Source organism: Canis lupus, unplaced genomic scaffold (genome assembly GCF_048164855.1).
Source record: "Canis lupus baileyi unplaced genomic scaffold, mCanLup2.hap1 Scaffold_125, whole genome shotgun sequence".
Lineage (NCBI taxonomy): Eukaryota > Metazoa > Chordata > Mammalia > Carnivora > Canidae > Canis > Canis lupus.
Genome location: NW_027326490.1, coordinates 45,498 through 57,050, shown reverse-complemented (window position 1 = coordinate 57,050; position 11,553 = coordinate 45,498). Strand labels below are relative to the sequence as shown.

At 36.0% G+C, this 11,553-nt stretch overlaps 1 protein-coding gene across 1 annotated transcript in view; it reads left to right on the top strand.

Annotated features, from left to right (window-relative positions):
* Window positions 1-467: 467 nt before the first annotated feature.
* LOC140629760 (echinoderm microtubule-associated protein-like 6) overlaps window positions 468-11,553 on the top strand; it is a gene marked incomplete at its 3' end in the record, with an annotated part of 56,579 nt that continues 45,493 nt past the window's right edge. Inside the window, exons 1-3 of the mRNA XM_072819339.1 lie at window positions 468-533; window positions 7,527-7,712; window positions 9,304-9,439. Coding sequence (XP_072675440.1) covers window positions 7,533-7,712; window positions 9,304-9,439 — 316 coding nt within the window. The remainder of the gene's footprint in view (window positions 534-7,526; window positions 7,713-9,303; window positions 9,440-11,553) is intronic.

Below are 11,553 nucleotides of genomic sequence, written 5' to 3'. Positions count from 1 at the left end.
CTATGATTATGAGAAAGTATCAGCCACATTGAATTGCAGTTGACTATTAAACATTTTCCTGCTTAAACACTTCATAATTCTTTTTATTTTTATTGCAAAGCTATCTCAAAGGCATTTTGTTATCATTATGGAGAGGTATAGAAAATTTGATAAAAAATTATTCTAAATCATTACAATTTGTTTACCCTGGGTGGACCAAGTTAAAATATGACACCAGCTTGTTTCAATGATGGTGGTTAATTATTATTTCTTTATTCAGGCCTAAGGTAAGTAGATATGATGCAACAAAACGTGTGTTAGCAACTCCTGATCCATTGCCAAGCCAAATGCCCCCATTGTTCAGTCTACGTAGGTAACATTGTGTTCTAAGTGTTAGGATAGAGTCTTGGCAGTTGAACTGATACCTGAAAGAAGGCAAAAATGCCTAAATGACCAACATAGCAATTTTTAATTGTTTTAAACAGATTTTTGATATTTCCTGGGATCCATATCAGCCAAACAGAGTGGTTAGCTGTGGAGTAAAACATATAAAGGTAAAGTAGTTTTTTAAAAAACATTTTTTTGATACCTTGAATGAGAAGAATTTAACGTGCTTATGTACATAATTTGATGTTGAGAAGTGGCTCAGTTTTATTTGTGTATCTTAAATTTGGAGCTGTTTTACCTGTTTCTTTAATCTTGAAGCAAGCTGACATCAGCTGATGGGGCTCTTTCAGAACTACTATGAAAGGACCATCAAGTGGAGTCCCAGCAGGCAGCTGAAAAGAAAACTTTGTTAAATAAATGCTAAACTAAATACTCATAGTACTTCTAGGATTGCAAGTTTTAAAACAGTTCTGATTTTAATACTGTGAATTAAATTCTTATATTTTGATGAATGTTTTACACATACTGCATACCAAAACTTGGTCGTGTTGATACATTCTTTTAGAAGGAAGGTGCCATGTTGGGTTGGATATAGAAATAAAGGGATCCATAGTACAAACCTACCTAGGTCATTGGTTTTTAAATGCCTCTGTCTTCCCCTAGACTACACAGACTGAATTATCACAGGTGGCCCAGGATCTACCTTTGGCTATTTGCTTCATTCCATTTTGTTAAACAGGTAGCAAAGTCAACATCATTAACTTTCTTTGCTCCAATATAGCAAAAATTTCTGCTGGGCCCTGGGATATACCCCAGGATCTTCTCTCTACAGGTTTGTAGCTAATTGAGGTTAAAGTTCATAACTGAAAGAGTGTAAGGATTACTTGATTGACTCCAGCAAGTGGAGATCTCTGCAGGTGTAAAAAAATACTGAGTTTTTGTCTAAATGGAGTGGGTATCTATATTATTCCCCCAACCAAATCCTCCTGTTTCCCAGTTCTTTTGTTCTTCTTCGAGTCTAGCTTTCTATGATCCTCCCCACTGTTCCTACTTCATGGTTAGAAAAGAATAGATGATGAGATGCTCAGAAATAAATATAATGAGGTATGCAAGACTTAGTTAAAGAATATTACAAACCTTTACAGAGGAATATAAAGGGAGACATGAGCAAGTGGAGAGATAACCTTGGTTCTGGACATGATGTCTAAAAATTACAAGGAATATCATTTCAATTATATTCAGTACAAGGTCAAATAACATCTCCAGAAGTTTTGTTATTGTCATATGACTTTTCTTTTTAAAGATTTTATTTATTCATGAGAGAGAGAGAGAGAGAGAGAGAGAGAGAGGCAGAGACACAGGCAGAGGGAAAAGCAGGCTTCATACAGGGAGCCCGACATGGGACTCAATCCCGGGTCCCCAGGATCAGGCCCTGGGCGGAAGGTGGCGCTAAACCGCTGAGCCACCTGGGCTACCCATGACAATTCTTTTTCATTTATTCTAAGTTAGTCTGGAAAGATAAAAAAATGAGAATAACCAAGAACTTGGATTAAAAAAAAAAAAGGATAGTGAAGAGGAAACTATATTACTATTTACTAAAACATATTATGAAATTAAAATAATTAAAATATATCAGATTGGGATAAGGATAAATAACAAAACAAGGCTGAGAAACAGACTTTAAAAGATATAAAAATTTAGAATATAAGAATAGTATCTACACCAGAGGGCCCTAGGACAGTTTGTTATCTATTTTGGGGAAAAAGTTGTATATTATTATTTCATACCCTACACTAGAATAAAGTCTTTATGAATCAAAGAGTTAAATGTTTAAAAAACTATAAAATAACAAGAAGAATATCTAAGTAAATGTTTAACTGCTCCTAAGTGTGTGAAAGGCCTTTCTGAGTGTAAAAGCAAAGTAAGAAACCATAAAGAATAACTATTATAGATTCAATTATATAAACATTAAAACATTCTGTCTACCTGACCCTCACCCCGAAGAAACAAAGGAGGCAAACCAAAAAACAAGCAAAGTGTAAGCCACAAGCATGTTAGATAGAATTTTGGTTTGTCCTTGAAATGTCAAGACCTCTGACAAACCTGTAAAATGGACAAAGGACATGTGCAATTGACAAAAATAGAAACATTGTCATCTAATAGATATATGAAAGTCTAAATCTCATAAACCAGGAGTAGAAATTTTAAAATAACAATGTTTTTATTTTTAATCCATTAAAATGTACTTTTGCCAAAATTTAGTGAATGGACACTCTAAAACCTTGCTGGTGGACAGGTAAATGAGTACCAGAAATGAGTGTTCCTGGTCTTTCATTTCAGAAATTTGGTAATATCTATCAATAGCTTTAGAAATGTTAATATCCTTTGAGCCAGTAATTTCTTTTCAGTGTTAGTATGTGTGGTGCCAAAGAGAGCACAGCCAATAATTGCATATCTTGGAATTTATCTCAAGGAAATTGTTTGGAGTATGAACCTAGGATGGGTTCATTGTTGAATAACTTACCAATAGCAAATAAAACTAGACAAAAGAAGACATGAAGCCACCTGACCTCAGGTGGTTAAATAAAATATAGTATATCCATAGGAAGAAATGCTGTGCAACCATTACAAGTTATGATTTAGATGATTATTTGATGTTATTAGGAAATATGCAAGATTCATTTACAGTCTACTGGTTGGGGTAAATTTGTTGCTTTGATCATTTTTCTTTTTACTTTAGAAGTAAAGTATATTTTCATGTAGGAAATAAATTGAAAAGAGATCCCAAAATGTTACACAGTTAACCCTGGGTAGTGAGTTGATGATTAATTTTTTTCTTTATTTTAAAAATTATCTTACAATAACATGTATTTCCAAAATAAGAAAAAAGTAATGAAAAAACAGAAGACAAAAAGATAAGCCTATAGGTTCTATTATTCAAAGGTGTCAAGTGTCCTACCAATACCTTAGGATTTCATTAACATTTTGTTATCCTTGTGCAGAAACCTGAGAATGTGTTTGCTCAAATACAGGCACTTTTTGCTTAAGTAGCAGTTGGAGGGTCCTACATTGGCTTATATGGGCCACCTGAAAGACTCATTAAATTTGATAAACATTAATTGCATTTCTACCATGTGAAAGACTAAAAACTTGACCCTACTCTCAATTTGCTTGATGTATAGCAATTAAAACATTAAAACAGAACATTCTGAAAGAGAGGCAAACCCAAAATGCTCTAGCGATAAAGGGGAGATCCCAACTGGTTAGAGGAATTTTAGGTGTTCCAAGAAGGGAATGGTATTGTATCTGAGCCTTGTTGGGAAGATGAGTGTTTGGTAGGGAGAGCTTGGAAGGCAGCAGAACCAGAAGAGGGGAGGCGTTGCCCTTTAGTCAGGAGTTATAATGGGTAGGCATTGGTCACCCGTAGAATCATGGGACTAGGGAGCAGAAAGGTCCTTAGCCCATCATATGTTCAAAGATTATCAACGTTTTCATCACTAAAGATCCTCTTTCCTAACTTTCCTAGGAAACCAGTATTTCAAAAAATTTTAGCCAGAAAATAACTGATAAATAACTCCCTTTACAGTTTTTATTAATCAACGGTGTATGTATCTGCAAACATTTATTAATCAAAGGTGTATGTATCTGCAATCTAACAAATGGCAAAGGCACTGAACTGTTCTTTTACCCACAATTGAACAGTTTGTGAGATCATAAGATCATAAGCCTCATTTCCATTAGGCTTTGGTGGCTCTCTAGAAGTCTGGGGTTCTGACCCCAGAGCCATCATCCACCCACATATCTTACAGTGAGAAAGTCAAGACATAGGAGGTTATTTGACTTTGAATCCTCATTGTTATCTCCTACTTGACTCTGGGAAAGCTATTTAATCTCCTGGATGCTGAATTTCTCTCAAAACAAAACAAAACAAAACAAAACAAAACAAAACCAGAGGGTTGTGGATCACTACCTTCTGAATTTATAAAGAATTACATTAAACAATGTATGGAGCCAGTGAGGGCACAATAATGTTAATTTTTTCCTCTTCTCCTGGGATCACAAAAATGATGGCAGAGAAGATTTAAACTCAGTCTCTAGCTCTCTGTGTAGAACTCGTCCCACTTGGAAATTATTTCTTCAATGATCTATCTTGGCCTGACTTTACTCCCAAAAACAGATTATTAAAAATAATAGATTAGCTGCTTAATTCATGAATTATTCTCCAGCTTCTTCTCTATTTATTTCCATTCTTGGTTAACTCTTTTAATCCGTTAATTCTAAAAACAGAGATACACAAAACCCTGGAACTTCACTTAAAAACACCAAGAGTGGAACGCCTGGGTGGCTCAGTAGCTGAGTGCCTCCCTTCAGCCCAGGGAGTGATCCTGGAGACCCGGGATCGAGTCCCACATTGGGTTCCCTGCATGGAGACTGCTTCTCTCTCTGCCTGTGTCTCTGCCTCTCTCTCTCTCTCTCTCTGTGTGTCTCTCATGAATAAATAAAATCTTAAAAAAAAAAAACAGTAAGAGCTGTTTATCCCATTAAATTTGTTATTTTTTAGCAGACATTTTTTTCTAAGCAAAACTGAATATTTTTTAGCTCAAATGCAATAGTCTGCAAATGCCCATCTAGCCATCTTTATCAATTTTGTTTAGAAAGAACCCACAACAAGTTTTAGCAGGCTTTAGCAAATACTTTCACTATCTGTATTTTCTAGAACCAATTTGAAGATCCCCACCTTTCCCCCCAATCCTACCTGACAGCAAATGAATGATTCCAGTGACAAGTTGAATGCAAAAATCTTTGATGCACTCCAAGAAAATATTTTTTTACGTGAAATTTTTGCAGCTAGGGTGAAAACCTTTCTGGTTTTACAAATTCTCAGTGTTTGGCAGATAGGTAAATTTCAATTATCTGAAATGAATGCTTAAAAACAGTAGCAGAAGGGACATTGGAGTTTATCTAGAGCCAGATGAACTCCAAGGTACTTGCCAGTTCTAACAAATTTAGCATTCCAATCTGGGGATGGAGATTGGGGAAGATAAACAATGTCTGTTCATTTGATGTGGATTTACTGATGTGTTGCTACCTTAAATTGTCACTGTTTTTCAAATAGGAAATCCTTCTCAAGAAATAATTCAGAAATTTGCCGTTTCTACAAAAAGTTGCTTATCCAGGCATTACATCTATATATGCCTTTTTAGAGAGTCATTTGATTATTTGGAATGTTTCATGTTGGCACTGTTCTATCCTACTGGGTGATTAATCAGAACAACCTTTGTGTCTGAGGATAATGGTCTATGTTTTGTGGTTGTCCGTTAGGAATATTTCCATAACTCGGCGTTGTATGTTAATGATGAGTCACTGAATGTTACTTCAGAAACCAATATTGCACTGTATGTTAACTACCTAAAATTTAAATTAAAATTGTTAAAATTTCAGTAACTCAGATCAGAGGTGCACATTCTAAGTTAAATAATAACTACAAAATAACTACTCTTCTTTAGGGATAATGATTACAAAATTATTACTCTCCTTTTAATCTTCCCATAGCGGAGACATGGTGAAAAAAGTAAATGTCTACCTTCTTTGGTTTTTGGCATGTTTCTACTTCTAGTAAGTGTTTATACCTGGTAGTTTGTTCAGGTTCAAGGGTAATACTTAAATAGGAGATGTTTTCTGAAAGCGTATACTTAATTATCTTGTCCCCAGATCTTTTGTTCCTTCCATGTGTACTTTCCATAAAGGTAATAAATACCCAAAGAAACAAATCACTAGAGTTGACACTTTCCTCCTTAATTAGAGAAGAATCCTGTAGTGGCACACCTGCCTCTCCTCCTCCCTAAGGACCACCTCCTCCATTGCTGCCAGAGTCCCAGACCTCCTGGGTGGTACAACCATCCCAGAACTGCTTCCCTCAATATTTTAAGAGGCAGCCATTTTTCCTCTCCCACAAGCACAGAATATTTGGCTTGTCAGTGATTTTTCCTCACACTTTTCTTGTTACCTGGATTTGCCTAATCCTATTCTTTTGATCTCCTGTGCAACTTCTTCTTCCACTGATCCAAATCCTAGCCTTGTTCTTTCCAAAGAATTCAACACAGTTCTCTATTTTTGAATTTTCTTGCCACTTGTATGTAATCTGAATACACTACCTTGAAATTGTCTCTTGCTTTAATTGTATCTTCATTAGATTTAAAGTTCTCAAGGCAAAGATCAAGATTTAAATTTTTTTCATGTAGAACACCCATTAAGCCCTCACCTTCAGCAGACCATGTCGGCTTCACTTTTCCCTCACTTCCAAATGGGGATGATAGGAATAGTTGCATTAGCCTGTGCTCAGGGGTATTATGAATATCAAATAAACGTAAGGAGTCTTTATAAACTAAAGGGCTATATACATGGCAGGAAAGTTATATCAGTTCATAAATTTAAAAAACCATGTCAAAGCAAAATACTTAATTGCTGTATAACCATGGAAGTTTTGCTGTTGCTTTCTATAGTAGCTCAAGCTTTATGCTTGATGGTCTTCCACATGATAAATTATGCAATGAAAACTGAAAAGCTTAATCAGTTATTCAGTTATATAGAAAGATAACTCATATTTAGAAAACTTTTTGAGTAACATTTCTACAGTGAAGATTTTTATCACATTTTTAGTTAGACATTATTTCCAAATACATACATATATATATATATACACCCAAAAATGTCTAGAAGATACATCAACATGTTAAACGGGACATTCTAGATACCTCCATTTTCCTTTTTATATTTTCTGAATTTCAAAATTTCTTCACTGTGAACCTATACTGCCTCTGTAATTTGACTAAAAATTAAAGGCCTGATGATTCTTCCATTTTATTCCAACTCTGAGAACACTGATGTTTTGTGTTTAATGACCATTAAACACTTAGCAAATTTTGGGAATTTTGTTACTTTGAAAGTTTAAAAAATGCCATTAAAAGTTTTTCTTATGCTGCTAGTAGTTGGCTAAAAGGTTTTTGCAATTCTGTAGGTTGCAGTAGAACAAGTTATGTGTGCCTCGTTTGGCTATAGCCAATGATATAGAATGCACTGAAATAGAAGCAAATACCAATAATGTGATGCATCAGAATGAGTACATTATTTTTGGATCTGTTCATCTTATTGCTTTCCAGTTTTGGATGCTCTGTGGAAATGCCCTGACTGCAAAAAGAGGGATATTTGGCAAAACAGGGGATCTTCAGACCATCCTTTGCCTTGCATGTGCCAAAGAAGACATCACCTATTCTGGTGCTTTAAATGGAGACATCTACGTCTGGAAAGGGCTCAATTTAGTCCGCACTATCCAAGGAGCACATAGTGTGAGTGTATCCATGTGGAAATTTGGTGGTCGTTTATGAAATAAGTTGACATCACAAATATGTGTTTCTTCTCCTGTTACTTTAGAATCAGCAGACTCTGCTGAACACTCTCAAAACATTCATAAAAGCTTTCCCAAATTAATTCTGTTCACCTAAAAGAAATATTTCAAAAATGTAATAATTTAGCCTTCACCTCAATTATTGATTGAGTTGCTTAGTGTTATTATTCACTAACATCTAGAAGAATAGAACTATTTCATCATCCTTTTCATCTTATAGATTAATACTTCTCAAACTTTAAGGTACCTATGAATCTCCTGGGGATCTTGTTAAAATGCAGATTCTGTCTCAGTCTGGGATGATGCCACTGCTGCTAGCCTGTGGCCCGTGCATTGAATAGCAAGAATGTGGATAGCTGTTGTTTCTACATTGGCTGGTAGGGGTAGATTGTCCTCACTCTGAAGGAGTGAGGATCACCTCCATATCCCAATTATAAGCTCTTAAGACACAAACAGGAACTGTTGATAAAATTCTCTCTTTTGATGGTCTGCTCTGTAATAACAAGAGCAAACTTTATTTCTGACCATTCTGCTTTCTTTTGAAACATAGGATAATGGTTACATTGCTGTATCTATAGATGATAAGATAGAAATGCCCAGAAGAATGGGGAGATGTGAAAGCTGAAGCCTATTGTAGTAAATGAAGATTGGGTAAAAAATTTTTAGAAACTCCCCAGACCTATAGCTTATTGCCTCCACATTGGCCCCCTATTACTTGTAATATAAAGAAAAATTGAAGTGCATCTTAGCAAAATACCTTTCATTGTCTTGTATGTTGAACCAGTTTTCTTGGCTTCACTAATTATTAAACAGTTTTATAAACAATCCAGAGGTCCATAGTTGTCTTCATGCATAAAAGCAGCTGCCTTAATGACCTAATTTCTCTTCACACTGGATCTTATGTGAACAGTATATACTTGTAACAATTTTCAATATACCAGGTAAATATTTTCCTGTGGAAAAGCATCTTTAAGTTATGTAACTATTTCAGATGTGAAAAAAAATCATCTTTATATAATGCTTAACAAACTGACACAAATGTAATTTGTCTTCAGTTAGGATCAGGCGATGCCTTCTTAAGCTCACTGAGATGCATTTTGGGCACCTGCTTACCAGTGAAAGTGTTTATGTTCCTAGCTGGCATATCTTTGTTTGATTATTTTGAATGGCAATTTATATGAAACACCTCCATTGTTGCCTTTTCTTTATAAAGATCAGGTGTCACATAAACAGTTTGATCTTTATATCTACTTTAACCAAGGAATTAGTGAATTGTTTTCAATTTGCCATCAGTTCAGTAATGGTTTAAAGGAGCATTTGAACTAATTTGCTTTGGTAGTAATTATGATCAATTTTTAATGTAGACAAAATGAAGGATATTATAAATGGTTACCTGGTCTATTGTCAGGATTTCAATAGAGAACAAGAGATTTAAAACTTTTTTGTTTTGTTTTTGCTCTTTTTTAAAATTGTCAATACCAACTATAATGGCTATTCAGAATCATTGCAGTATTATCTGGCTTACTCAACAGGCTGGAATTTTTAGCATGTATGCTTGTGAAGAAGGCTTTGCCACTGGTGGACGAGATGGGTGTATTCGATTATGGGACACTGATTTCAAACCAATAACCAAAATTGATCTCAGGGAGACAGAACAAGGATATAAAGGTAATATATGTATTAATACCCATAACTTTAAGAGATAAGCACAATATGAAGTTCTGTATTTATATTGGTTTCTCTGTACCCCATCTTATTCCAGAAAGGACTTAAGGCAGTTTACATAAATAGATAGAAAGAAAATCGAAAGTGTATTAAAAATAAATGGATACCCCGTCATCCTCATTTGCATGAAGGTATCTGCATGTATTAGTGATATTCCTGCTACAAAGATCAAGGAGATAATGGAAAACTACTGAGTGGTATCTTGGGAAATGGGACTTTGAGTTATAAAACAGAAATTCTGGATAAATTGGTGACCCCAAATGAGACTGCACCTAGCTTCCAAAAATAAGTAAATAATTGATGGGAAAAACAAGACCAAAAAATGGCTTTAAAGTAGTAGCCCATGGTAGTGGGATCAGAGTTGGGGACCTGGGTTCAAATCCAGATTTCACCTGTATAGATTTGAGTCGATTTTTTTTAAAAAACCTGTGGGCCTCAGTTTCCTCATCTATAAAATGGGAATGTCACTAGCAACAACCTCATAGAGTCGTATGAGGCTTAAATACACTTACAGAGTGCTTAGAGTAAGTCATGGTACAGTCAGCACTCAACAAATATTAGCTATTAGTACAGTATACTGAGTATGTGTACTAGGGAATACAAGGAGTTTGTATACATCTTTTTAAATTCTCATGATAGGCTTATAGTCTCATTTTTACGGATAAAGAATTTGGGCTTGAGAGAGTTTAAAGTGGAAATATGAACAGAAAAGATAAGTCACAGGCAGTGTTCGTACACTAAATAATGGAAGAGGCCCCAGATCTTGCTCATGGCTCCTGCAGCCAGCTCTGAGAGAGGGGTGCTCAGTACCATGAGTCATGCCATCCATAAGATGAAAACTTACTCATTGCTCAGGTGAAGGTGAATTTCTCTCACTGCTGAGATGGGAGAAAAATTACCTGAAAATCTTCCTAGAGAGGACTCTGACATGAGATCAAAAGTCCTCAAAATGCATGGAGAGAGCTATTACTCATCAGATTCTTTTTCTTGAAGCCCCTTGATGCAAGCTGATGGCCATGTAGCCACAGAGGTTCCTCCAAAGGCCAAATTGCCTGGTGGTGCTCAGAGCTCTGTGCTAGGCTGAGGTAGATTCCAGAAGACTGAGAGAAGAACAGTACCTATTCTTTAGGCCATCCTCCTTAAATAATGTTGTTGTCAACCAAACCTTGCTTAAAAATTAAGCATTAGGGAAGTGAGCGGAATATCATACTTCCTACACATATCCAGAGTCCAGCTTCCTTAAATATCTATTAAATATGAAAAGTCAGCCAATCTGGAGATTGGATTGTTGTCTTCTTATGGAAGCTCAGAATCTTGGTTTGGATGCATTTCGGAACATCAGGCACATGGGTCAACATTCCGAGTTGTAAAATGTAGTGTCCACCTCAGTGATCAACAAGGAGACAGCCAAGGCTCTTAAGGTCTTTGCTACAGAGATGAACCAGTATAACTTTATCCAGAAAGATATTTCAAGCAGATAGAAGCAAGTAAGCATCCTGAAGATCTAGGTAAAACAAGTTATTAAAGCAACCAAAAATGTTTGACCTTGAATCATGAAACTTCTTGCTGTATGTTTTAAGGTAAACTGAGAGCAAATCATATACTTTGGTAACAGATGAGTTAACTTACTGGGCGGGATTATTGGCCATAAACTGGCTGGATATTGGGCAGCATCAACCATAAGTGATGATTCCTTTTTGGCATCACTTTATCCAGCTCATCCAAAAACTGTATCACATAACTAGGGTATAGATTTAAGAGTGGGTATCAGAACAGAAACCATATTTACCCTGCTGTACTTTTCTATCTGATGGTGAGTCCCTAACTTTGGGCTCTCAAAGGAGAGTTCAGGAGCCAGTGCAGAATGAGCATCCAGGTAACCAGGGCTTTATATTGTTTACATGGCCAACTCCTGTCCCGCAGAGTCAGAGGAAGATGGTCAGGGACACCCTGCATTTTGTGTCAGTCTCAACAGACAACACACACACGCACACACGCCCTTGCCAAGGTCAAAGCAGATATAGGTGGTGCATGGAATACAGGAAGCATGCCTGCAC